The following is a 25,494-nucleotide window of genomic DNA, read 5'->3' as shown; positions in this document are numbered from 1 at the left end:
ATGAAGCCTAAAAACCAGTCGAACTATTCCTTTAAGCTGCCTTCAGCTTATCCTCCACTAACTTGTGCTGCTGCTGCTGCTGCTGCTGTTTATTTCCCATTTTGGAGGCGTTAACACTCTCGCCTCCGACAGAGCAGGGTGCAAATTTGCGACGCGCGTGGCGTACCGAGCACATTTATCATAACATTCCTACACAATAAAGATGCAGATGTATATTTTTATTATTAATCGCTGCTTGATGAAGACCTCAGAAGATGCAGTACGGACTGACGGGGCGATCCTCAGCTCTTGCAAGCTGAGGCCGTCAGTGTGAGGGAGTCAGGGACGGATTACACACTATGTAAAAGAATGCCTTTAATGCGCAAAGAGTTTCTCAGTATTACTGTGTAAATGACACTGATAAATGGTACTGGAGACCTCACCTGTTGGATTGTATAGATCACAGTGATAACTGACCCTTCACTGGCCTTCTGACCGCTCTGCTGACCACCAACCAGACGGCTCCTGTCTTCTTTCGAGTCTCAGTTTCCTGTGTTACTGTTGCTAGGTTAGACAGACAATAGCAATGTGAGGGTCCTGCACCATAGAAAGCTAATGTGAGTTTTAATGCTAACTAAGTCTACAGGTTTTCAGCTATTTTTCACGGGGAGGTACCCCCTATACTTGTCTAACCTAGCAATAGTAAGATACAAAGTCGGGACTTGACACAGGGTTAGGCTTAGGGTTATGAGCCCTCTGGATGGTGCTCAGCAGACCCATCAGAAGGCCAGCCTATAGGGTCATCTTTAGGCAGGGATGATTTTTACCCGGAGGATCGGACGTGTTGTTTCTGAACATTTCCTGGAAGTAATCACAGATAACCAAAACAACAGCAACAACAACAGGGTCACTTCCTGAAGTGGTTAGCAACAGTGCGGCGTCTGTAAATATTTCCGAGTCCAGCACAAGCCTGATCCCTAACAGAAATGACAGACGGTGGGATCTCCGTCTCTTTAACAATCTGAGAAAAATCCGCGGTTAGCAATAGCACTTTTCTTTGATAAGCACAACCTCTGGTAGCCATTAGTAAAGTGAAGTATAATCAATAGGTGTGACTCAAAGGGCACGTCCCTTTTCTTTTTCTTTTTTTCAAACGAGATCTTTGCTGAGTCGCTCGATCTAATGTAGTTGATGAATTCCAGTACTAACGTATCGATGCTTGTCAGACGTTACTTGAAATAATTACATTAAAGTTAGCTTTCCCCCCCCCCGTGATCATCATTTCTGGTCTGTTCCTTAGATACTAATTAGCTGGATGTACTGTCGGAGGTTTTGAAGTGTCTGTGTTGTTTTAAACAAAAAAAAAAAGAAGAAAACATGGCTCCACTGTATTTGAGATGTAGTACCTATATGCATTCATGTCGTGTAACCTGAACCTACGCTCTGACGAGAAGTATAACCCAAGTGTTTGTTTTCTACCATTGATAGATTAACTGGTTTAAATGTCATGTTCAGTGTTTATCCGAGCGCGTCGGTGGACGAAATGCAAGATGATTGTGTTTTTCTTACATCTGTCTTTTCTAGTCATTGGTATATCATCTGTGGTGACGACTTCCTTGCTGCTTCTTGGCAGACAGTAACCTACTAACTTGTTAGTGAGCTGGTGTTCCTGCCTGCGTTTCATTATTTTTAATGATAAATTCTCTTACGCCAGACTTCCATAAGTGCTGTATGGGTAACTGAATATTGTCCTTTTGTCTGTTTGTCGCACAACGAACCTCTCCTAATCCCTTTTTATTTCATTGTATCTCGATATTTGGTTGTCTTTATGTATCTGTATGCAGAGGAATCATCTGAATAAGCCACTGGGGCATATCTTAGTGTTTGAGGGTCCTGATCCTTCTTTTAACATAGTTTTGGGCTGTATGTATGACCAAGAGTTTTAAATAACATAAAGGGTTTCTAAAGGAGACGCACACTCACACACAACCTCACAACATGCAAAAAAACACAAGCAAACATGAGGAGATACTCTGTTTTAGTGGCTGTGTTAGAGAGATGATCTCTGAGGACCTCTGCTTAGGTCTCCGTGTTGCTAGTCTCCCTCTTTCTGTGATTAACGCACATGTGTGTGATCGAACAGTAACATATTAAATATTGACATCGGCCAGCATTTATAAATACTGTATATAAATGTATACCCTTTATATTCTATATTCAAATCTAGTTTGTATAATGTAAATAGCAATTAAAGTTTTAGTCCGATTAAAAATATCAGTGTAATCATTTTTAAAGTGCTTTTAAACCTTTTTGTCCTTTGATTCATGTCTATTTTCTTGTATCTCTATATATTTTAATATGTTGCTGGCAGTTATTGTACTGTAAACAATGTTGCAATAAAAATAATGGGGTAACAATGATGTTGATCTTTTGACGTCTTTCGGGTTGTAATGATCAGGAAACTACTTTTTCTCTCCTCCACTGTCAAAATGCATTAGCACACTTTTTTCAGTCACTGGACTACATTATCATTCATATGTAACTTGAATGCTAATATTCCTTGACTTGATGCATATTTCAGTCCACTATAGATTAGTGATTGCCCAGGTGGCAAGTCTGCTGTTTCTGAGCAGTATACAAAAGGATTTGTTTCAAGAATTAAAGGGGAACTATCGTTTTTTACAACCTGGACCTTATTTCTGGCATAAAATATGAACCTTTACTCACCCATATAACTTTGGTGTCATTTGGAGTTGTTTGGACGATGTTTAGATTCACGTATATCCATATAGTGGGAGTGACTGGGGCACCGAGTCAACGGGGAGTAGCACTAGCGTATCAAAACAAAATATTGGTGATATGAACGAGTTTCGCGTCAGATAATGCATTATTTAGAGGCTGCGTTTCGGTGCCCCATTTACTCCCACTATATGGATATACTCGGATCTAAATATCGTCCGAACGACTCCAAATGACACCAAAGTTATATGGGTGAGTAAATGATCGTATTTTATGCCAGAAATAAGGTCCAGGTTGTAAAAAACAGTAATTCCTCTTTAAAATATTTTTTTTTTTACTTAAAAAGAAAAGTGAAAAACAATAAATACCTGAAATTAGATTCCTAAATGTAAGAAATAGAGAGCTGAATGGAGCAGATAAAATATGAAGCTAAATATGGATAAATGGTCAAAACAGATAGGTAGATAAAATGTAATGCTTTAAGGAATGTAACAGTGAGTAATAGATAAAATGCTAAAATGGTGTATAAACTGTCGAAGTATCCATAGGTTATGGGAAATTATTAAGTATTCCAATTAATTATTACATGGCTAAAACATCCAAATAGTAGTAATCAGATGTATGAAAATGCACTGTAAAACTAGTTATTTATTTAAAATCAAATCAAATGAAGACGTTTGGAATATGATAGCTATAGTGTCAATGCAGTGGAGTAATGCTTCTGATGGGCCTGTCAGTGTACATCTGACAAAAAAAAAGAAGAAGAAATTATGAATCACTGATTTTTTTAAGCGACTAAGCAACAGCTTTAAATCAACCACTGGGCTTTGTCATTTTTCGATTTTTCTTTTCAACAAATGCATGGAATGTTTGTTTCATGTTAATGAAACAGCTGACATCTATCCTCCAACAAGTGCGTAGAGCAGAAAAAGAGACAGTCCACAAGGTGACACTACAGAGCCGTGGTAAGAGTGTACTCTGGAGGTTGTGCCTGCCATCAATGTCCTGGAACATGATGTGAGGGTTTTATGGAGAAACGATTGAATTATTGTTGATCTAATTGGTATTGGGTATATTAAGAGGCTTAGTTTGGATATTTTATACAGCCAGAGCTTATCTTTATGGCCAAAAACGGCTTTAAGTCTAACAAACTTCAAACAACAATGGCACCATCAGCTAGCTGCGGAAACCAGCATGAAATGGTAACATTTAAAATAATCACAACTAAAGCCTTATTTTATTTAATTTCATTCTAGTAGCCGGTGGCGCCTTCACGTACTGATTGGAGATTTTCCTCAGTTATTCAAAAACAAACTGAAACAAATAATGAGCTTAAACCTTTAAAGTAAAGTTACGTTTTTGTTGCTGAAATTGAACGCATTTTAGTACAAATTTCCACTTGACTCAGGTATTTGTACGCTACTTATGTCTTCACTACTACTTTTGTTTTTTTTTACCTCAGTACATTCACTGTACACACTGATGTACACTCATTCTTCTAAATATTTTCCATCACTTTTAAAATTAATGATAATCCTTGCTGCTAGCTGCAACATTTTTTAAACAATATATATAATTTATATAAAAAAAAGGCAATTAAGGCACAAAGACATAAAGGCTTAAGTTATTATATTTATTTTTTGTGTGGTTTTTAAGGTGGTTTCCATAGTTGCTTTGCACTTTTTTAATTTCATTTTTGTTTTTCATAATATATATATATATATATATATATATGGTTTTCTTATTATTTGTGTATTTATTTATGAAATAACATACAACTTTTTATACGGGCATTTTCTTTCTTTTTTTAATTTTATTTCAGTTAACCTTTTTCAAACTTACTTTCGTATTTAGTTTACCATAATACCATTACAGCTTTTAAAGGAAACGGGCCTCTCCGACATTGACTACATTTCCCATGAAGCACTGGGAGTGGGCGTTGTTTTCTTTAGAAGGTTGTCCCTGCTCCTTCTGCTGTTGCGTTGGGGAGGTGACGGCGCTGTCTCGCTGTTTGTCGGGCGGAGGGGAACTTCACGGCGGCTCCGGGTGTGGCTTCAAACGTGATAAATCTCAACGCGGGGCAAAGAATGCGCAGCGGCAGCGCGGACTAAACCAGTCTATATATTTATGCCGAGATAAATATCATCTGAAAAGTGGTGAGTTTGTGTCCGGTAGCTGGCAGCAGAAATCTCTGTGACCGTTTTTTTTTCTCTCTCCAACAGCTGGAATACTTTTTTTTTTTTTTTTTTTTTTTGGCTGAACTTCGTGGCTGATTTTTCGCATGTTTAACCTGCTGTAATGACCTGCTTGTAGGAACTAGCTAAAAGTCAACGAAAATAAAAGTTTTTGCTGAACAACTTCACTCGGAGAAAATATAAAGAAGGCAACCAATGCTGACCGACTGACTTTAACGGCCAGCAACGAGTGTTTGGGAATTCCGTACACCAGCTAGAAACCCCAGTTGACTTCCCTGAAGAAACAGTTCTGTGTTTTGTTTTTTTTTCTTATGATTTTCACTCCTTGTCGCGGATGAACCGACTCTGTGACGTTTTGTCGCCAAAAAAGGGGAAGTCGCCTTCGCTCAACTTCAACCCTTGTTTCTGTTAAAGAAAAAAAAAAAAAGAAAGAAAAAGAAAACCAAGGGGGAGTTTCGGACTCAGCCGTTAATTGAATTTATTTTTCTCAGGTGATATTTCCCCCCCACTAAACAGCAGACCTGAAGCGAGCACTGGGAACCATGGGTTGTACGGTTAGTCAGGAAGATAAAGCCGCGGCCGAGAGGTCTAAAATGATTGACAAGAACCTGAGAGAAGATGGAGAGAAGGCGGCGAGAGAAGTGAAACTGCTGCTGCTTGGTGAGTAGTCTGTCACAACACACTGACCCCGGGAGGGGGGCGCGGGGGGCTCGGGGGGGGGGGGGGGGTTGGGTTGCAAAAGTGCCAAGATAATGGCTGCAGGCGAATTATGCAACTGCACGGAAGGAGGTCTTTGACAAATACGTAGCGGAACGTAGTGTGAAGTCCGTTATGATTTCAGCTAATGCTACCTACACACCTTAGCAACACACTCGCGAGCGACTTTTTGTAGTCCTCAAGACACAAACGTGGCAGCAGTAATGGCACAAGAGACGCTTGTGTGCAAACTTCCTCTGCCAAGTTCACGTCCTTCTGTACTTTGACTCCAGCATAGGGGCTTTACTGAGGAAAGTTTGGAGTGGAAACAGTACCCAGTAGTGCGCTATTTTTTTTTTTTTTTCTCTTGACAGTTGCACAATGTGCTGAGGGCAAGCAACTGTCTGTTGTGATGGTCGGCTCTAAAGTTTGGATGGTGTCCTCTCAGCAGGAGAGGTCAGACGTGGCTGATAATGAGTGGGGCTGGTGTTTGGATTGAAGCTCCACTGCCCTGCCTTGTTCCCAGCGCTGACATACAACAAAACAAGTGATTCAGAGGATGACTTAATAAATTTTTTTCCATTTTTTTTTTTTTCCTCCCATGCTTTAAAATGTCTCCATGGTTGTTTTAGCCCTCGTCTGCCAGACATGTTTACCCATGTCGAATCTTTTATCTTGATGGTCAAAAAAAAAACAGCTTTACGTCTAACTCGTCAAACAACAATGGGACACTAAGACGGTTGCAGAAACCTATGTGGATTGCCAACGTTTAAGATATATTAACAACTAAAGCCTTACTTTATTTAATTTCACTGTAGAGGTTGGCGGTGCCTTCAGGTACTCATTGGAAGTTTCCGATGGTCCAACTTAATGTTTGTTCCAAAACAAATAGGAACATCTGTGGGTGTAGCCCACTTAGGTCTGCATCACTACATATTTTTTGCCTCATTACATTCATTGCATACACTCATTCATCTAAATACTATAAATAAATACTATCAATACTTTTTTTTTTTTAAGCCCTTGGAAAAGAAAGAAAAACACCACAATTATCTTTTTTTTATCAGTCATAAAAACCCAACTTTCCCACTTAAGGCATGAAGACTTCAGTGCTTTAGTCATTATATATTATTGTTACCCATGCGTAATCCTTGCCTTTTACTTCCTACACCTGTGCCATCTTCAGCTACCCGCCTGTACCACATATTCTTAAAACCTTACTTAGCAGGAAGCCCAGAGAGGCAGGAAGCAGGAGGAAGTAGCAGTTTTGTAATGGCTGCTCACATGGGGCATGAATGTGTACAGATATGACTCCAGTTGTATCCTCAGCTGAAGGCACCATGCTCAGATTTACACCTGATATTGTTCTTAGACTAAAATCACTCTACTAATATATGATTGTGCCAGTGATACACTTCCAGCAACGTTTCTTCGAGGATGCCCTGTTTGGTGCAGTTACCCAGTGATAAATGTCACTACTTGACAAGTGTAACATACACTCACTTTGCCAATTCATTGGGTAACACTAGTGAAAACAAATGCATTTTATCTTCATGAAGTTTATAGTATTCAGCTTTTGTTTAAAATAAATGTGAGCTGTTCATTCAACTGTGTTCTCATACTGGAGGCGGTGGTTTGTACAACTATTGACTGGTACTGTGCTGAACTGACGCATGTTTCTATTATTTTGACAACCCCATTTTAGTCATTCAGCAAGACTAACACAGAAACACTTTCGTTTTAATTCAATACAGTTTAACGGCACAATAAATTACATGCTCCACATTTATCATACAGTTGAATTACCACCTTTCTAATGCTGTTTCATGCATGAACTGAATATTATAACAGTCATGAAAGGGGATTAAGTGCAGGACTGTTACAGTAGAATGCACTCGTTTTCAATGGTTTACCTAATGAATTGGGAAGTGAGTGTATTTTTTATCCAGTTCAATTTTGCACCACTCTCAAACGTTCCTTTTCCTAAAGATTATTGCAATCTGAAATAATCTATTTAGTGTGCTTGATACATCTAGTGCATTTTAACAGTTTGTTGATCACAGAATCACTGAATTGCAACGTTAATTTGTCATCCCTTCGACGAATGTTCTGTTTCTTGGGGGTTTTTTTTTTCTCTCCTGCATCTTTGAAGAGACACGGCTGGTTTTTAAGTCGTGCCCCTGGTTGGAAGGCTAATTACATACTGTGCTCTGTACAGCAGGTTTCATATCAGTAATTACCATCTGGTGGAGTGTGTTGAGGGTTGAGAGGAATTATAGGAGAGGTCTGAATCTGAGCCGAGGGTTCATGAATCTGCGCCTAAAGACTGCGTCATTCAAACACTGTTGTCTGTTGCTGTCGCCTGAGCATTTTGGAAAACATGTCGCAGCATGTGAAGGCATAAACCTGGAATGTGTTGCAGAGAAGTGTTTGTTTTTTTCCAGAAAAAGTGAAATTTACGTTCCAAGTGTCTGAAGCGTAAATGAACAAAACTCTGTGTGGTAGTGTTTTTGTGCTCATACAGTGTCCACTTGTTTCTTGTGATCATATTAACGGACTTAAGCTTAAATCTTTCTTGGAGTATTTCATTGACTAAAGGATGCATTGTTGCAGCATGCTTTTGTAACTGTAATAATCGTGTGTCTGTTGAGTAGACAGATGTGAGACAGAGGTGTGATGTCTTTCTAAAGGTGTCACATCACACTTTCAGGTTGCTTTTTATCACTCTATTACAATAATATCTGTTGGAGTGTCTGTGAAAGGTCTCACTGCCTCCTCTGTAGCTTGAGCAAACTCCAGAGGCTCTTGAGATGAGCTGAGTTTAGGTTCAAGGATGAGCCTCGTTTCTGCTTGCAGCCTGAAGACGGAAATGATGAATCTCTTTTTGAATCGACTCTGAATCACTGCCTCCGTGCAACAAGCAAAGGAAGTCTGCTCACAAAAAGCCTAATCAAAATGTTTTCACTAAAGTGTATCTTACCTGGTGTAAGCAGACAAATGCAATTAGACATTTCCATGGTAACCGCTATCTCTAATTATGCTCTTCCAAAAAGGAGGCCGTGTTAGATTGTTTTGTCGTGTTCCCAGAGAGAGCCATTAGTTAATGTAGCGGAGAGAGGACTTCATGCCGTTGAGGCTTAAGCCTTCATTAACAGGAAGCACTCACTCGCTGGCTTCCCCGCTGATTCTGGTCTTTGATTGACATTTAATCTCCGCCTCGTTCTCAGCAAAAATGTTGCTGATCACCTCAGTTAATTTTCCCCCATTCTTTGGCATACTAACCTTTTTTTTAAGCTCAGCACAAATGAAAAGTTCCTCTTGGCAGTGTGTTCTGTTTAAACGGTGAGACAGCAGCATGGAAGTAAGAAATAACTCCACATGATTAACTTTACATTTAAATATATATATATATATACACACACACACACACGCGCTTCAGTTTTAATAATCTTAATTGTACATAAACACATTTGCTCAGAGGCTCGACAGGCAGTGCTGTTATGTAAATACATTGGCATACTTAATGCATGCATGCATGCAGCCTGTGGGCACCGAGGAGAGGAATCTAACACAAACATATAGACACTGTACTAAAAATATCTTCCATATGTGTACAGCACACTCTTTTACACCCTATCTCCCCCCCATACACAGCTTGACAGAATAGAAGTGATAAATAAATCAAAATGGGGTTAGAAACCGTGCTGTTAGAAGAGAAACAATCTGGTCTTGAATACTGATGGCAGCATCATTCATTTCCACTGAGGACTGTATCAGGCATGTTGCTTTACGGAACAGTATTTAAGGCATGGGCTGCAACTCACATTACAGACTCGGTTAACGATCGTTCCTCGTTCCTTGGCACGAATTCCGACACATGGCTCCTCGTCACAACAACATTGTCACATGTAACAAAGTAAGGCTGATGTACACTTTGACCCGCTGCTGGTTTTTATTCATGATCAAACTATCAAATGGGAAATCCTAAAATAAATGCGACAGCCACATAACATAAAAGATTTGCAGTCAGCGACTACAGGCTAAGTTTCTGAATATTGACCACAGTTCAGAAAATAAAAGTTTTCTGCACTGTGGTCGAACACATTTATTTAGCCACAAAAACAAAGAAGAAAGCACATGATATGAGACCGGCCATTTACTCTTCCTCTTTTTTGGTTTAGACTATGTCGTGTCAGTGAGGACTGTTGCTCATTAGTCTGCACTTGACTTCCTTTGAACGCTGTTGGCTTTAACACCTGTGCTAATACACTGGCATAAACAGCTTGTCACTCGTGATCAACCGGCAAATACCACTTCTTACTTGCAAATAATACTTTGATCAACAGCACTGTTATCATAACTGTTAACACTTTATTTTGTGTGTCAAGCCTGAACAAAACAAACTATGCTAACCGTAAGCGTCACGCTGCTATTAAAATGTATTACCTTAACTGTGACCGATACCTAAAAAGAGTTTGCCAACGTAATTGTGGTGCATTTATAGGTTTTAAACAAATGCTAACGGATGTTCGTCTTTACACATTTTGATATTTTCATAATTGGAAAAGCATGGGTGTAATTAATAATATTAATGACGACCGCATTCCACGTAATGGGTACTCGTATTATGTTGGTTTGCTGGGATCATTTAATGGAACTGAGCCAAGATGAATTAATTTATTCTCTCTCTTACTGCAGTATATTGCTCATTTGCACATTAGTCATTTTCATGAGCTTTAACAATATTAAATAATATTAATCTAAGTTTTATTCTGCACGGTGTGATCTGTTCTGACAGTTAGGAAAACACTTAAATTTGCATATTTCATTCAAATGCTGGGTTTAGGTGTGTTTAGGTGTGTCACTGCAGGGCTAAACTTGAATATGGAGCCATTTTAGGTGTGTTGTATGCCAGACTGATTAGTATGATGGCCATAAAGATGTTTGAAATTAGATTCTCTCCTTCAAGTCACAAATAGATTTTCCTGGACGTGTTTATCTGGTCTTACAGTTGGTGTCGCATCACCTGCGCCGAGATTTGACCACAGAGCTCATCAGATAACCTTCTGGTATGGAAATGATCAAAGCTCATGTTTTTCTGCTTTTAAACCAATATCTTTCATTTCACTTTAAAGAACATTAAGGAAATGAGAAATCTATTTAGCTGTGTATACTGTAATACTGTAAAGTGTACAATCAAATATAAGCTTTTATATACACACACATCTTCTTACATTTTCCCTTTTGGGAATTAAATGTAATGTTCATATGTTATTCCCTTTTGCAATGAGAGGAATGAAGATTTTACTAGATCTAAGACAGTTCATTCTTGAAGATACTTTAACTTTCTCGAAGCTTGGCAATGCAGGCACGTTGGTGATCATAGAGCGAGGCTACTATTCGTGAAAGCAGAGACAGGTAGCCTCTCGCTGATCTGATCTGACCACATTATCACTTTTTTGTTAGTTAGTGATCAGTGCGTTTGAGTAATTATGAAAAAATACTGCAGCATGTTCAAAACCTTTAAAGCTCACAGAAGGAGCTTTTATATTAGAGAATTTTGTGCTGAATTCAAGAGTTAAGTTTTAGCACCACATTGTAGCCCAAACCTGAGTCTTCAGTGCCATCCCTATTTACTGTAGATAGTCATGACTGCACAAGGTGACACGTTCTACTGCTGGTCAGCCCATGTGGTCAGCACTGCACAGACACTGAGCACCTCCCTCTTATTAAAGTCAGTGGCAAGAGCTTTAGTGGGTGTCAGGTGTAATTACAGTTGACTCATTATAGAGACCTGAGTTTCCTTGGCGAAATTGAGTCACACTGACCTGATCCATGGGAGTAAACAGATCTTCACAGTGGTTCCTCTGACAGCACATTACACTTTCACAGCTCTCTGAAAAATCTCATCAGAACATCCTCTTCCTGTCAGCTGTATTGCAACAGAGAAATGTGCCAGTACTGTGAGCTATATGAAATGAGCTACTGCTCTATGTTTTTGGGTGACATGACCTTGTTTACTTAACAGTCTGCTCCATAGTGCTGCCCAGTTAAGACATATGACGCACTGGATGGCAGATCTCTGAATGTGTATGTGAAGAGGCTGAATATCCTGCAATTACAGGGAGCTCTGAAGATAAAGCCTGCTCCTGCAGACTGTGTGTCTCAGTGCAGGTCCACAGGGACCAGGCTACACTATCCTCCACTGATAGCTTAGAAAATCCTCCACCACTACCTCAGTCTATACCTCTGTCTACACCTCATGTCTTTGCTTTATCCTTGCACCATTTCTGACTATTTATCAAAACATCACAGTAATACAGAGGTCAATATTTTAGTGTGGAAAGGAAGGCAGCATGGGGACTTTTTGTGTCTGTGTGTTTAAGTAGCAACTGTTTTGTTTTTAGTCTATCCCTCTAGATTTGCCTTAGTTCTGGGCACCACATGGTGTGAAGACACATAACCAGATCACATGTCTAATATTCTGTGCACTGGCTTCCTCAGACAGATTGTGCAGGAGAGGGAAGTAGATACTGCAACATGTAGGCCTGCAGACAGCCACAGGAATTCAACATTTTGCAACAGTTCCCCAACTGAGAAGCACAACAGCTACAATAAATAATGTACAAATACATCATCTGCAGATGTTGTTTTTTTTTTTTTTTTTTTTTTTCAAACCATCGGTTAACAAATAAAACAGACATTTTAATCGAAAGATATATAGTCATGCAATTACAGTCGGTAGGTGAGACTACAATGAAGGTGAATGAATTTTGCTTTTTGAAGTTTAAAGTGTCCAAAGGACAACTAAATGTTGTCATTTAGGCTGACCATTCAATCAGCACACCTCTCAGTCCAGTTTATTTTACCAGAGACAAAAATGCCTGAAATGGTTGTTGGTGTCAACAGTGCAAACACTGTTTGAGGATAAACGTGCTGCTGATCAGTAATTTAGATGTTTTCAATTGTTAGAACTACGAACAAACAAAACCTGGATACTTGAAACAACATTTATCTGCTTGACCACTAAGGGGAAGGGAAAAATTTGAAATGACCTGTTCATGATCATCAGCAAACAAAATTTTATTTGATTTAATTAATACTAGTATTTGAACACCTAAACTTCTATGAGCTTTAATCTGAGCAGTAGAAAAACACACCTAGTATAGCCAAAATCAAACTAATATATACACAGTATGTGAAAAAGAAAAATGGCATGTTTTTAACCTAAAAAACAAAAAGGAACAAAGAGTATTTGAACAAGTCGCGACTGATGGACTTGTTTGGAACATGTCCACCGTTGAAGTGATGAGCTAAACCTGATATTCTGCCTTGTGCTCTGAACTAAAGGGTGGTAAACTGTATAAACCCACTGTAAACCTTCCAACTGCTTGGTAAAAAGAAATTCTAAAATTGAAAAGACAAGTGAAGCGAGCTCAGAGAAACGGTCAAGCATTAGTTGTTTGCACGCAGGACACAATTCTAATCATAAGGTTTCATCCTCAACAGTTGAGTAATATGGTAAAATGTCAAAAAAATGGATGACTTGACTTGTGACTTATAACTGAAGGTGCACAGGCTAACCCAGGAAGACCGGCAGCCAGAGTAGACCACATTATTGTGAGCTCAGAAAAACCAGCAACAGTATTATACAACTTAGTTAACAGAACATTTGATGTGTGGAAGAGCAAGTATGTATATCTAGTGGTGGAAAGTATGTGTGGAGAAAGCCAATAGAAGGAACTCAAACTGGGCTGCACTCAGGGTACAGTCAAACATGGAGGTGAAAATGTTGAAGTGGTACTGGAACTGTTTTTCTTGACTTACAGTAACTCAGCTGAGGTTGTATTTATTGATGGAATTATCAACTCTAAAGTATACGGGGGATTTTTTTTTTTTTGGCTAACTCAAAATTTTTTTATTTTTATGGGATAACAACTGAAAGCTTTGCTGTTTGAAAAACATGGAGGAAATTTTTACTACCTCTGTTAGAGAAACTGAGTCTTGGCTCAGGCAGTACTGTAAGCTTATGAATGGTACACCAAATACGAAAACATTATAATTGACATCTTGAGTGAAGTTACTGTTTGTTCTATCTGTTGCATTATGGGAAGGTTTTATGCAACTGTTCAGCTACTTTTTTCCAAAACAACCATCCATTTTCCACCCAAACCCTGACTGACATCCATGACGGTACTCCCTGTGATTCTGTTTATTTTGTTAGGGACCTGAAAAAAACACAATTAACTCTCTAAGTTCATGACCCCTCCCCATAGCCACACCAGAAATGTCAAAGTTCCCCTCTTTATGTTGCTTACATTTTCAAGTGCCTTTGGGCAACCGGTAACCGGGGGTCGGGGCTTTCTTTGTCTGACGATGCCATTAAGCGCACATTGAGTAAACCATTATTGCTTCTCTTCCCTCCCACAATCCATTTCCTTTTTTTTTCCATTATAGGAAATGAGCTCACTTCAGTTCCTTTCTACATAGGGTTATCCTGTCATTTTTCTGCACTGGAAAGTCTGGAGCCCCCAGGGGCTAGCCTGCACTCTGAGCTTATATATGTTGGAACAGCTAAAGGTCAATTAAACAGCCAAATGTCGAACTTGAAACTTGAAAGAAGGAAAATTGTTTCCTAATTGTCTTGGATTTGTGGTGAGATGGGATGAACAGAGAAGACGTCTGAATTTAGTGTGGGACAAAATCATTGTGGAACATCTCACGAGAGAACAAGTCAGAGGGTGGGCCGTAATTCACATGCAACCAAGTGGAAGCTCAAGCATGTCTGTGTGATCATCATGGCGGCTTCACTCAACCACAAATATCACCGCTGCGCTTGTTCACAGTGCACTCATGGTTTTATCCTCCAGACCTCTTCATCTCTCATTTAGTGTAATTGTGTTCCAAGTGGCAGAGGACAAGCAAAAAAGTGTTGGAAGAAAAAACATGGGGACTGTTTCAAGCTATGGAGAATATTAGCTGCACCAGAGATGTAATCTTCAAAATGTCACCAACAATTGGTGTGACCATATCTCTGTTTTTTTTTTTGTACTGAGTGTCAGTGTTTCTGTGAAGTAAAATGGTGATGTAGTGAGGTTGTCAGAAACCAGACAGCAGAGGACAGAGGAGTTGTCAGAAGTACACATTGAAACTGAAAACTAATCTCTGTGCTGCTTAAATTCTGTAGAGTTTTCCAGTATCGCATGATGGTTTTACCTCCTCACTTTATCTGTAATGTCACAGGCTTTCAGCTACTGTTGGTTCTTCTGATTGGTCTTTGGTGAAAAGTGCATCAAGTGAGGTGCCTAACATAACCGTAGCAACAGGGGCCAATGTGAGGGTGATAGATGGTAGGTATAGTTTAGATGTCACACTGGGCGAGGGTTGTGTTTTTCCCCCCAGGGGGTCCAGTGATAATGTTGTGACAGCTGAACTGTCGAGACTGTAACTGAAAGGTCAATTTATGGCACTGTTATTTCTGTCAGCTGAACAAATACAAGTCACCAGAATATCTGGTTTATTCTCAACATTGGTCTGTAATTGAATGTGTATTCTCCAATTATACTTTCTGTCAAACATAAGCTAAATGTTCAGAATGACGAAACTAAACTGTGGATAAGTGGATAATTTTAGGAGGATTTGTTTTATCACAGTTAACATAGGGTCTCCATAGTGATGTACAACAATGAGTACGTCATGAAAAGTCTTACATGGTTCTGCCTAAAACTCTGCCTGCATGCGGTTAGCGGCAGACACTTATTAGGTCACTGAAATTAACCCATAATGTGGCTACATTTCTGTGGTTTGGATTTGTGAAATAGCAATAGGAAGAGACAATTACTCTGCGTCAGCTTAAAAATATTGCCCACATGAGCATCTGGTAGCGACTGTCATGTTCTTTTTTTTTTTTTTTTTAAATATAATATATATAATGGATGTATTAATCAGAAGCAGTGTACTGTTACAAACCTACCAGTAGCTATAACCTCTAACACAGTCATACCCTCTCCGGACCAGGCGGTTGTTAGCTCCTGTCACATTTACAGCAGAATCAGTTCAGCAATATTAATGCAACCAAAAGCCTCGAGCTGGTTTTGTGAAATTGATTTTAGAATAAATGTCTGAAGAAAATGAGATTTTTCCTTGACATCAAAAACACTGTGTCCATCTTCCAATATCAATCGGAGCTTTCACCTGCTCTTCTAATTATGCCTCTGTGTGGCTATATAAGCGGTTTTGAGAAGAAGTCGAGGCCATAACGTTAAGCTCATTTTCATGATTGAATTTTCTGCCCCCAACTGTCATTTTCCCTTTTGCTTTTGGTTGCCCTGTCTCTCCCCCCCCTCTATTTCCTTTGCCATTTTTGATCACGGTTAAAAACTGTGTTGCGGATGCAGTTGATGTCATTTCCTGCTTCAGCCCTCTACCCCCACCCCCCACCCCCCCATCTGTCACTTCCTCCTTCAAGTAAGAGAGAAGTAGATGAGCGCCTTTTGTTTGACTGGTTGAGGAAACTAGCACACCCATCCTGTGTGGGCTGCCTAGTCTACAGTGTATAGGCATGACTGTCTGTTGCTGAGGCTTAACCAAGTAACAGTGAAGAGTTTCCTGTGTTCTATTTTATTTTTTTCTTTCCTAACTATGGGCTGAACTATGAAGACGAAAAGCAGCCACCCCTTCTTTTTTTCAGACACTCTCTCCACTGACTGTAATCATTTGCCAATGTGTAAATTACACAATGCAAGCGGCAGTGACATATGTTTTACACACCCCTTAATTGGCCAATAGCATGGTGTGTGTGGAGATTTTCAGCGTCAGCTGTGATACTTGGGGACTGCTGTAACTCATCTTTTACACACAATGTTCAGTCATCAACATTAGACTGAACACACCCCTCTATTTACAGTAAAAGAGATTTTTGGAAAGAGTGTGGAGGGGCCATAAAATATGTTTGTACTTTGGTGTGTTGTTATGTTTTCCACCCCTCTTAAAGCAGCAGGGCACAGTTGAGAAATGTGAGTGAGACTCCATACCAGGCTCTCTAACTTTTAAAGAAAAATCTCTGGCAGCACAAGTTGGGCTGTGCCACTTGTAATTACAAGTTGTGTGTATGCGTGTGTCCTGGAGAGCGTTTTCTGTGCTGGTGTGTAATTTGGGAAGCAAATACGCCACTAGAACTAGTATTCAACCTAATATTATAATCGTGAGCACAGGACAGAAACAATAGAACCGTTCACTGCTCAGTGGCTTAGCCTTTAAGATTATATTCTCCCTGGCTGTGACACATCGAGTCTGTTTGGAATGATGATTTATGAGTCTTGCATGTCAAAGCATGTTGCTGCATCTCGTCCCCACAAAGACTCTGCATGTGGAGACATTACACTAATGGAACAGTTGCTGGTGTATCTATTTAAAGCATGTGGTCTGAATGTTTGTTTATGGAACATTACACAAGAAACCCAGACTAAGGTAAGTGGTGAACAATTTGGCGTACAACTAATAACACCAGGCACATATTCACGTAATAATAATAATACTGGGTTCTTAATTATCAGCTATTTCCTAAGGCCTTAGACAGACTGTAAAAATGTATGTGAAACTTGCATCTTTGGTGCCTCAGAAATATTGTCAGCGATATTTCTTTAGACCATAGCATCTCATCCCCAGATGCAAAATAACACATATTCACAGAGAGAGAGAGAGCAAGAGAGAGGGAGAGAGAGGTTTTATGAAGGAAGGCTGGAAGAATTGCTTTTTACCACCTGAGTTTTCATGTTCAATAGAGTAAGGAGAAAAAGCTGACTCAGCTGCTGCCTTTCGGAGGCTCGCTCATTGACAGGGATTATGTCCTCCAGGAGGGTTCTAATCTAACCTGCTGACAGCCTCGGGGCTGCTTTCATTGCGCTGCTGCTGGCAGTGCCTGTGTTTGTGTGTAAGAAGTGAGTCTCTTGAGGCCAGAAGCTCGGCTCATCTTATAGATTTTATTATGATCACAGTGTGTACAGGTTAGTGTGTTCAAGTTAGGGTGTTCATAGGCTGCATTTGTGTGTTTATGTTGTTGTTTATGGGGGAAGGAATGCGCCTTATAGGGCTCATAGTAAAAATAACTTTATCCTAAGGCCAAATGCAAATGTATGTATTCCCATTTTCTTCTTGCGCTTCTTCGTGTTCACCTCTAAAGAGATGCTCAAACATTAGTCGTGACTTGAAGGTGAAGAGCTCATAAGTGTGGGAAGTTCCCAGGGAATCAGTTTATTGTTTCTTTTTAAGCAGGGTTAGTGTCTGTAAAACTCAATGTCACCAATAATGTCGAATGCTTTCTTAACATGTCAACTGAAATATGACTGCTTTCCCTCAGCTTTGATATGCCGGGTAGTAATTTGGATCTTGTTTTAAAATATTAAAAATGAGTTTGCACAATTCCTACTACATTCTATTATAATGTCCACTCAAGATCATGTTTTATACTTTCCAGCTAAATGACTCAAGCTTATGGCTCAAGTTGCTGTGTGTCTTCCATTCCTACTCAGTCAGCCGGAGGTTACGAAAACCAATAAGTACAGCATTATCTCCCATAGACACAGGAGTTTGGTGTGACTCAAATGATGTTTGTTTCAGTGTAATCATAGATATTACACCATGACTGAAGCAAAATAACAACAGCAGCCAAGGAGATATCAGTAGATATGCGCCCACCATTTGGTGAGGGCCTAATGCTGCAGGGAGAGGAGGTGTCGAATAAAGCCGTACTTACCTGCTTTTCCCAACTACAAACATAAACAACAACAACGGCTGACTCTATTTTTGAGAATACTCTCAGGTTTCTAGGTATGGCCTGATAAAAATCACGACTATCTGTTTTTTTTTATGATCCCCTACTCTCATTTTCAACCTTTGAACCCATCAGGCATGTGGGCTGTATCCAGGCACTGAATGGCCAGATAGTGAAATGGAACAGTGGCTGCGTACAAGAGGAAAATGAGTGCACAAGTAGAGCTGACAGTCAAACAAAGTGACTTTGGCTACTTGCTATATGCTGTCAGATTTGGTTCTGTCTTCAGTTCAGTATTTTGGATGCTTGCTTATTGCTCTCTCCTGGCAAAGATGGATGTTAGCAAAGTGCATTTTCTCAGGTATCATGCATACACTGAATGCCTTTGACTTTTTCTTTCACAACACATACGAGGCAGCTGTTGTTGGTTTTGTAGATAAAATTTGCATTCAAATCCATGTATACAGTATTGTTATATTGCTAGAGTTAAACGTACCCAGTTGAATTAACATGATATGACTCCTTCTGTAAGGACTTACAGCCTTAGTTAGTCAGAATAAGCATTTTGAATTCTTTTGTCTTTGTTTTAATTTGACCCTTTTTTCAAGCAGGTTTTTATAACATGACGTTTTTATGCTGGATTTTATTAGTATTTCCACTGCAGCTGTGGGGACTCAGCACAGATGTCAACGCAGGTAGTTGTTGTGTAGCTTCCCTGTGTGTCTCCGCTGCAGTTTCTTGTGCTAAGTCTCTAAACTGAATACATTAACACTTTATCGTTTAGAACAATGATTATTCTGCCCTTGCCTTCGTCTCGCATTAACAAGCACGTCTGCTTTAAACAAGCGACTATCTTTTAAGGTGACCCTGATGTCAGACCACCACTGATGGCCTGTAGCAATAATTGAACCATAATTACCCTGTGACTCGCTGAAGAGATTTGCCTCTTGTACTTGAATACGGCTTAATGATTGGCTTAGTTTTGTTTGCTCAAAGCTGGAGCTTTAGCTTTTTATTACACTGTATTGGGTCTTTATTTCCATGGCACCAATCCTTAGCTAGTAAAAGCATTATTTTGTGTTTTTAGTTTGTTGCTCAATCAGAAGATGTATTCATGTGTTATACATAGCTTATATACATTTTATTATTTTGATGTGCGTCTGTGTCAACGGTTTGGAGTCAGAGCAATTATAAAATGATTACTACAGAGTTCTGCCCTACACATAAAATTAAATTACAAACAGCAGGTGAAATGATTTAAACAATACTGGTTGGCACTGGTGTCCTGACCAATTTTATACTTTCAGATTTCAACGGGAGCAGAATTTACCGTGTGATGCTTTATTAATCCCCATACTGAATTTTATCAGGTGTCAAGGTGAGGATCAGTTGCAGATGAACACTTCTAGAGCTAGTAGGAATTCATTGCCCAAGGCTCTTGAGCAGAAACATTGTCTGTTGATGACAAACCTGGATGCTGCACCAGACAAACGATCTCTTCTCTGCATCGAGCTGAGGCACGCTGCACCTCTTGCATTCAAATCCGAAATGATACCATTTTGGGGATGAATGAATGAATTCTAGTCATGATAATTATGGTATAGTTTGTCCAGTTTTGGCAGACTTGGGGGGGGGGGGGGGGGGGCAGAGAGTAAGGAGATATTATACATGGATTCAGAAAGCTGGGACAGCTGTATGGCTTTATGCAAATACATTTTTCATTTGCCTTATCTTTGCAGGTCTTAGGACTTCGGGGAACCTTTTATTTTGTTGAAAAAAGTTTATAGGACTAGGAAAATTCCAGGTACATTGGGTGGAAACTAGGCTTCAGTACAGGGACAAGAGAAAGAGAGAGATGGGGGAGGGAAGGGTACACGGGTAAGCAAACTGAAAGAAAGTGTCGAGAGGGTAGTGGGGGTGGGGTGGGGGTGGGGGCATGTAGCTGTAAGCAAAAACCTCGAGTTGGAGCAGAGCAGGGTGCAGCTGAGCTTCTGGCTGGAACACAGCACTGAAGGCTTTATTGTGATTTGTAATTATGTGGTTTTCTGAGGGGCCTCAGTTTGGTGTGCTCCCACACTGGGGCTCTTTTTAGCAAGGGGAATACTGAGTAGGAGAACAGAGAGAGGGTGGGACCAGGGTCACTGCTAACTATTTCTGTTAAACCAAGAATGAGCAGACATGGCTCATGCTCTGCAGGATCTGAGTGTTGGACTGAAGTCACACACGAATCCGGACTGGGAAACTAATTTATATTTAAATATAGACTCGACTTGTTGGAAAAGGGACAGCTTTCCTTTCACTCACCATTTCCTTTCTGGAATCAGTGTGGTTAGCATGATGTTTGAACTTGAAAACTATACATTTGTAGAATCCAAGATTAAACAACAAGAGGAGGAGATGACAAGAATGGAAAAATGTGCCTGCCTGGATCAGCTGAATATAAATAGATGGAATGATGTGTTTATGTTGTCACAATAGGGAAGTCTCAGAAACTGGGTTGTCGGTAGCTTCAACACTGAATACCCACTGTCCTTAACACTAAACATGATAGGTTAAAAAACAACAAACAAAACTTTCCCTTTCTGCACACTGTGCTATCACACAAACACAACAGTGTATTGTGACAGACTTAATGGTAGTCTATTAAAGGCTCACTTTGCGAGTTATTGCTATGTTGGATTAAAACAAGATAGCATCAGCCTTTTTGAGTGTTGTGTCAACAGTGGTGTCCACGGTACCTACAGTATATTTACTAACTTAGAAAAACAAGTCGTGTATTTTGCCAACGACTTGGTACTGAAGTATCCGGGCTTGTGACATCCTTAAGTAGATAAATACCAGTAAAAAGGTACGGTTAAAAAATGAGCAGAGCAAGAAAGTGAACCACAAATCACATTTAGATTCTGCTCTCATTTGAATGCATCTGCATGCATGCACAGCGAATCTAAATATGATCATCAGCGGTGTCGTTTACCTAAAATGTTCTAGGCCGTGATTAAATTACTGGTCGTGCTGCTCACACCTGGCATGGCAGTGTAAGTAATGGTGGGCAGAACTTTGCGCAGGTATCATCATTCATTCATTTATTGATTTATTTTTAGATCAATATAAGCTGGTAGCGTCTGAAGTGCTGTCAGCCAGTTGTATGTATTTGAATGAGTGATGGAGGTCTTCCTTGTCAGACATGTGCTGACTGAGACCTGAATCTCGGCAGCCTCTGGAGATTGATGTAGGGTCTCTATTTAAATGTGCGAAAGAAATAAACGCAATACAGGGAAGGAGAAATAGACGGGAAGACACAAATTTAGGAATCCTCCAACTGAGCATGAATAGAAATTAAGAGAATGATGGACATTATGGTGAAGGAAGGAGCTTAAAGGGAGAGCAGAGGTGATAACAAAGTGTTGGGGTGTTGAATGGCTGTGTTGCATATTTTGCTGTCAGCCGGTGGGTGAAGCTGAAGAGAGCAGACAACTGCACTGAGATGACGTGTCACGCCTGCGTGCCACTTTAATTGGAGTGCCTGCACCGCCAGACACTTACTACTATAGGCTGCATATTTGAAATAGTCTTTGGTTGGTGTGATCTGTTTTGTTTTGATCTGCATTTTAGGAAGGCTGAATGTTTTAAATTGTAAATTATCTTAAGGAAGTGTTCATAGTTTGTTAATTTGATGTTGATTCATCATTCAAAGCTTGTCTGTTTTTCTGCTAATTGATCAGTCTTCTTTCGGTCTCAGCAGACTGAGCTGAAGGCAGGAGGACATGTACTGACTCAAACCTGCCCACAACTGCTGCCAGTTGCAGCAGGTTGATTTCCTGTTTTTCTGCCTTCTTCTTTCGCCTCCGTGAAACACTGTGCGGATTCAGACTTGCAACTTTGTGCATTCACATACAAAGAAACCAGTTAGGCTCAAAAGAAGTGTGTGTGGGGGGGGGGGGGGGAATAATCCCTTGAATGTTTCCAGTTCAGATTTGACTTTGATTTGATTTGTTTATAGATTCACACAAGTATGACACAGTCTGTTGAGGGAGATCTCCATTTTTTAGCAACTTCAATGGTGGGCCTGGGCCAGTGCTGAAAAATGTACTGCCCTTTCCACTCCAGTCTGATTAAAGACTGTGGGGAAATGAGGCATCCAGACATTGGAGGATTCTGGGGAAGGCCTGCTGCTTTCTCCAAGGGAACTTAAATACAACATTCCCGTCTATACAGGAGAACTGTTTTTAACACTGTCACTTCTCAATTACAGCCCACCTTTGCCCAGACACATGTGTAATCCTTGTGTTTTTGAAGCAGTGAGTCTCTTTGCTTTCATTGGCTCAGTCTTACGTTGTGGTGCAGGAGCAAAGACGTGGTAGTTTAGGTTTGCAGTATGGGAAGAGCCAGGCAGACTAGCGTTTGTTACAAGATGTGAAGTCTTCAATTTTGACGCTTTTTGCATTTACTAGATAAAATGTGAGATAAAATCACTTGCTGTATGTGACAGTTACTTGGGTGAGGCGGTGGTAGCTGAACTACTTTACAGTAAAGAAGAAACCAACGTCAAACAGTGCAAACTGTTTGTGTGTATAAATACAGGCGTAGGGAACAGGAAGGGCAGGGCGGAGCTGTGCAGCGTGTTTCCTGTGAGGCAGGAAGTGAGCAGGGTCAGACCGCAGAAGCACTGTGAGTTATTACCCTGAGCTGCTGCTGCCAGATTCCAAAATAAACAGCCCATAGCTGCTTCCCTTTTCCCTCTGATCTGATCCTTTATTCTGATTAGACTGCTACATTCAGCTTACTCTGTTCAGTTTGTTGACCATTCAGCAATGTTTCTATATGGAGAAAACTGACCGACTCTTTCCTATGTTTTCCACATCTTGCAATTGACAGACTGACTATTACAGATTATTGAATTGCAAAGAAACACTCAGATTTCTCGTCCCATATACATTTAAATGACCTGTGTACAGGTTGCTGAAGAAAGTTTCTGAAGGTCACTGTCCAACAGCAACAGCAGAATTACTAATAGCATCAGTAATGCAGTATGAGGGATGATAGAAACCCGGCATTCGTCTGAGGATCAAACCGTGACCTTTCACATGAAAAGAGATGAGAATTAAAGGAGCAGAGAGACGGATGACTAAGCTGTTTGAGTCTAGTCTGTTTATGCTGACATTAACTACTGCACTGGATGTATGCTTTGCCCATTTTGTATTTCAAGATTGGAGTGGAGCGTGCTGAACATCTTTTGGGACTGTATATAATGTTCTCTTAAAAAACACACACCACGAAATTACTCGCATTACTCACTATTTATAAACCCAACTGACAACACCAAACATTATTAGAGACGTGTGACATAATTTTAAACTGTCTAATTTCCCTTTTTTTTTTTTTTTATTCCCACAAAGCAAAGACTTCTGCTACAAATGTGGCACCTCGACAGTGACTGAACTGAACCTTGAAGTACTGTTTCTCTAACAAGAAATTTAAATCACAAAGTTGACAGCCTTTAAATTCAGTTTCACAGCAAATGGGTTGTTGTCAAACACTGAGTACTGGTCATAAATCGCTCACCTTATGCACCATTACACAAGTCTTTTTACACACAAAGTCAGCTTTTACACTCCAGCTTCACTCACATTTGTACAAATTCCACCTTCATTTAAAGGTTTCATTTTGAACCGTTATTACTGTATTCTTGCTTAGTTTACAGACAATAGACAATCATGTGAAACCAGACAGTTCATACAAATCATCACTTTCTAATTAGTGATGGTACTGGAATGTTACTCAGATTAAGAACAATAGGGAAACCAATGTATTTGCTTCTTTATGGGTTGACTCTGCCCCAGTTTGTGCCTTAAGGCGCTCCTCATAATGTCTGTCTGTTTCTGCCAGTTTCACTGGCATGTTTCTAATACAATGTCAGAATGAAGAGAAACCCCGTGTAAAGCAGGGACTCACTTATGTGTTCAGTGCCAACAAACATGTTATTATTAGTTTTCCTTACAATGCTTTTTACCAGTACAGTTCCCAAATGTACCTTCAGGGTTTTAAGGCGACATTGGTCCTGTATTTGCATCAACATGCAGATCTGCTTCAGGAAACACAAACCATCAACACATCACAAGAGGATGACTGAGCAAAAAACTAAAACACGGGGATGGGAATAAAAGAGGAACATGACATGAAAAATTAAAGAACAGCTTCAGAGAATCAACAAATATTAGGACAAGTGGAAATAAAGGAAAGGTGGTAGTAGGGCTTGGTGTTACTGGGTATTTATATACGATTTCATGGATCGGTTCAGTTTACATTATACAGCAAAATTTGAATCGAAGAAATGGCACAACAATTTTATAAAACCATATTGGATCTATCAAATCCAGACCTGTCTCTGCATCTTACATTTAAATTACTAAATTTCATACAGTACTTCCAGTCCTCCTTTCTTACTCACGACGTTTGTGCTGAGGTTTTACAAAGGGTTAGGCTGGCCTAAAAATATAAACTGAAACATAAATTCTATGAATTTTTTCAAGCCCTGTGACTTTCTGCCCCAGTCTGACTCTCACAAGGTCAACTTCTGCAGTTTGCTTTGACTTCCAGTAAGAATGTGTCAGCAAGAGAAGAGAGTTTAGGGTAGAGAATATGTTTTTTTGTTGTTGTTTTTTCTCCTCTGTTTCTTGTTTTTAGTTTAACAGAAACTTCCTCTTAAGCAGTAAGCAGTTTTTTTTCTGCCTCTGGGGTAAAGGACAATAAACAACTAAACACTGTTGTTAAAAAAGGACCGGCTGTGAATGTGAAACAATTGCTTACTTACAGATAAAGCATCACAGGCAGTAGTGTCCAAAAGAGAGCTTGTGATCGAAAGGTTTTGATTGATATAGGCCCTGAAGTGAAAGAGCAGCTCTTTTAACTTTACCAATGTGGAGGTGTTCTTGAACAAGACATCTAAGCCTTGGCTTCTCCACACATGCCATTTGGTGGACATTAGATTAGACTGTGGTTGAGGAGCCGGATGTTTCAGTAAATGAGCAGTCAAGCACAGGGAATCTGCCCTGGATAAGTAAGGGTTGAATAACAGCTGCATGCACTCAGCAAAGAGACCATATCTCCACCTCT

At 39.9% G+C, this 25,494-nt stretch overlaps 1 protein-coding gene across 1 annotated transcript in view; it reads left to right on the top strand.

Moving 5' to 3' along the window:
* The first annotated feature begins 4,722 nt into the window (after nucleotides 1-4,722).
* The window catches only part of LOC311486527 (guanine nucleotide-binding protein G(i) subunit alpha-2), a 49,777-nt gene continuing 29,005 nt past the window's right edge, over nucleotides 4,723-25,494 (top strand). The window contains exons 1-2 of the mRNA XM_084542400.1: nucleotides 4,723-4,874; nucleotides 5,405-5,573. Coding sequence (XP_084398526.1) covers nucleotides 5,456-5,573 — 118 coding nt within the window. The 5' untranslated portion in view covers nucleotides 4,723-4,874; nucleotides 5,405-5,455. The remainder of the gene's footprint in view (nucleotides 4,875-5,404; nucleotides 5,574-25,494) is intronic.

Source organism: Chelon labrosus (genome assembly GCF_963514085.1).
Source record: "Chelon labrosus genome assembly, chromosome: 4".
In the NCBI taxonomy this organism is placed as follows: Eukaryota; Metazoa; Chordata; class Actinopteri; order Mugiliformes; family Mugilidae; genus Chelon; species Chelon labrosus.
This window is presented reverse-complemented; position numbering and strand designations above follow the sequence as displayed.